At 42.8% G+C, this 3,506-nt stretch overlaps 1 protein-coding gene across 1 annotated transcript; it reads left to right on the top strand.

Annotated features, from left to right (window-relative positions):
• Positions 1-1,005: 1,005 nt before the first annotated feature.
• On the top strand, positions 1,006-3,254 carry LOC137267952 (neuropeptide FF receptor 2-like). The gene is made up of 2 exons (XM_067802407.1): positions 1,006-1,214; positions 2,387-3,254. Exons 1-2 carry the CDS (start codon positions 1,025-1,027, stop codon positions 3,169-3,171), a joined length of 975 nt encoding a protein of 324 aa, XP_067658508.1. The 5' UTR covers positions 1,006-1,024; the 3' UTR covers positions 3,172-3,254.
• Positions 3,255-3,506: the final 252 nt, after the last annotated feature.

Genomic DNA, 3,506 nt, shown 5'->3' on the forward strand with positions numbered 1-3,506 from the left:
GTATTCTCAATGTTTATTGATTTGTTAAAGGGTTAATGTGTATAAGCGTCCACTCGATGGTGGTGTAGTGACGGCGGTCGTGCAATATAAGGCCAGCTTGTGGGGTGATTATCAGTAATAATGACCAGTTCAGGCTCACTCTCTTGATCAAGTGACATGTCACACGGGAAATCCTACCGGATATTGCACACAGCTTCACTGCAGGTATGTATGTACGGTACACAGTTAACGCTTGTCAGAAAGTCCTGGTGTATTCACCATGACATCAACACACGAATCTGAAAATCTTATATTTACTGCTATGGCTGGCTTAATTCGCTTATGAGATGTACATGTATCATAATGATGCATGATCTGCAAGACCTTATTATAATATTAATCATTTCCATTTAAAGAGCTGATACATTTTTCGAGAAAGGGGTGAGTGAGTAAGTTTTTGCGCCGCTTTAATAGCGCTATTCCAGCACTGACGTGGCAAGTCACAAATGGGCTTTACACACAGAACGCAGGTAGGAAATCGACCTTCGGCGTGATGCGTGAACTCTTTCCCTACGTTGTCACATCACTGTCTCATTCTGGAAACCGGATATTTTCATCTCAGATTTAAGCATTACGAACCAGGTGGAAATATTATGCGCCGTGAAAACCACATTTCTACAAAGATGTGTTCCGCTCCTCATTCATGTGAGTGAGTGAGTGAGTGAGTATGCATTTTCACCTCTGTTAGCATTATTCTAGGAATAACACCGGGAGGGACACCAAAAGTGTGCTTCACACGATTTCATGTTGGAAATCGAACCCAGACGAGCGATCGCTCTACTGTTAGGCTACATGACCACGCCTCGACACTTCGGTGTGGTTTTGAAGCATGGGCCGTATGATTCATGCGAAAGCCATGTAGTCATGTATGACACTCTGTATCTCTGCAGTGGTTTGTGTTCGTTTTACTTGACTTTAAAAGCAGATATTACGCAGCTTTTCATCCTTGTTGTACGGCCCCTACAGTGACGTGCTGAGGTGCTAGATGGAGGATACATCTGGAGCCGAGTTCATCAGTTTCCGGAAAGACACCAACAAGCCCGTCATTGTCGCCATCAGCGTAATCTTCACCTTGCTCATTGTCATGGGCAACGGTCTGGTATTGTCCTTGTTCGCCACCAAGAAAACAGTCCGAACACCAAGAAACGCCTACATAGCATTTTTGGCCGTTACAGGTTAGTAATGTGTAAGTGGACGAGAGGATGAGTGAGTGAGTTGATGAGAGGGTGGTGAGTGCACTATACTATCTTTTACAGGCAGTACCTATAGCATTTGCGGTGTCATTTGTGATAATAATTATTTAATTGTCACAATATCTACAGGTTGCGATATATTTTGTGGATAATCAAAGTTAAATTACGCCAGCGACGGCTTAGCTGATTGGCTACTGTGAGAATGCCCCCCCCCCCCCCCCCCCCACACACACACACACACAATGCCCTGTACAGCCGGGAGGGTGGTTAAAGCGTTCGCTCGTCGCGACCGAGGTCCGTGTGACGCCCGTCCCTTTTGTGCCCCGCCGTGCTGGAATATTGCTAAAACCGGCGTAACGTCATACTCACTCACTCACTCACTCACTCTGTACCACATGTTCCATTTCTGTTCTAAGCCCATTTCGCCTCCAACTGGACACCGGGGCTGACTTGCATGAAGCGATCTTAGCACTACAATGATTGTAACTCCCATTCTTCAACATACACTGAAGTCGTTGTATTAAGATTGCTTTGTGCCGGTGGGCCCTGGTCATTACTACATGACGACTCGTGTTTTTTTTTTCATACAGGTGGTTTATAGACCTGTATGTTTTCAGGATCTCCTCACTCATAAAACACATTTTCATCCAAATGTAATAATTTCTAAAAGTTTTCAACCTCGCAATGGTTGCCTCTGTGATAGTTTAATTAAACGCACACTCCATCTGAAAACCAATGAAAACGTATGTCCTTCGGCTCTATACTGATGATAACATGTATGCATTTGGGGATTGAGGCCTATTGCTGAAATATATCTGCTTGAAATTCTTCAAAGGCATTTAGAAGTTGGTGAGGTAATACAAGACAGTCACTATTATGGATGACAACTTCTTTCATTCTTTTAACACGACGTTTCAAGGCCAATTCTTGCTCCTTCGACATTTTCATCTACCTGACGAAGGGGCAAGAATTAGCCTTGAAACGTCGTGTTAAAAGAATGAAAGAAGTTGTCATCCATAATAGTGTCTTGTATTATTATATCTGCTTGGCTTTACAAAACTGCGCCAACCACAGAACAAACTGAGCGTTGTAAAATATAATCGGTTGTGGTTCGACATGTATTGCCTGAAAAATCTCAGTTTATTATTCCACAGATATACTGGTTGGCGTTTTCATCATCCCTCTCGACATCCTGCACGAGGTCGATGCCATCTCACCAACACCAGCAACGTGCAAGATCCTGGAGTTCATGCGATACTTCGTCCTCACATCCAACCTGTATTGTGTAGTTGCCATAGCAGCCGACAGGTACCGATGCATCGTGCACATGTACTCAAACAAGCCGTCGTTTAAACACGTCAACATTGTAATTATCATCATCTGGTCATGCTCAGCAGTTTATGCTATCCGGGAACCATTTATCTATGACGTGTTAAGCAAAATTGACGTCAGTGTGACGTCAAACAATTCTTCACGCAGTCTCGTCATTTGTGGCATACGAGATAATGACACAAGACTGAGTGTTTTAATTCTTGACTTTTTCGTACATTTCGTGATCCCTCTGTTTGTAATAAGCTGTTTATATATCAAAATGACCTTCTGGCTTCTGAATCAGCAAAACTTAATTTTTGTCAATCTGCAAGCCAGAAAACGTAATTACAAGGTCATCAAGATGGTGCTGCTTATGGTCATCCTGTATACAATTTGCCAGCTTCCGGCTCAGATATGGCGGGTGTACGTTTATACCGGAAATGACGTCATAGACAACAGTGGTTACCTCCTAAACACATTTCTGTTCATGACTTACACCAACAGCTGGCTTAACGTTGTTGTGTACGTCATCTTCAACGATTCTCTCCTGAAGAGACGTCAGGATTTTGTCCCTTGTTGTAGAAAGCGAGCTGTTGGTCCTGCTGCTACGGCCCGTACCATCTCATAATTGTACCACATGAACCTGACTTGGTGTTCTCACTTGTACATTCAACAACTATGTTCAATAAATATCCGTGGTGTTTCAGAGAAGCAAATTATGTGCTTATAATTTCCGATGTATTGCTCGTATCTAGAAACTATGCATGCATGGTTTTGTTTTAACTCATTAGGGCGGCTTCTTTGACAAAAGACCACCCCAGTTATAACACACACATCTCATGATCAGGTTATGATTTGAATATCAATACACTTACGTGGCATTTTGAAAGCCTTCAGACAAAATTCTCTTACAAAATTCAAGATATTTTGTTTGTCTTCTGACCTTCCTGATGACCAACCATG

The sequence above is a fragment of the Haliotis asinina genome, chromosome 16 (assembly GCF_037392515.1).
Source record: "Haliotis asinina isolate JCU_RB_2024 chromosome 16, JCU_Hal_asi_v2, whole genome shotgun sequence".
NCBI classification, from domain to species: Eukaryota; Metazoa; Mollusca; class Gastropoda; order Lepetellida; family Haliotidae; genus Haliotis; species Haliotis asinina.

Bases quoted from the DNA above. Each gene is read 5' to 3' on its own strand.
- LOC137267952 (XM_067802407.1), top strand. From the start codon at position 1,025: ATGGAGGATACATCTGGAGCCGAGTTCATCAGTTTCCGGAAAGACACC. The intron at 1,215-2,386 runs GTTAGTAATGTG...ATTATTCCACAG, and splicing joins AGCATTTTTGGCCGTTACAG to ATATACTGGTTGGCGTTTTC.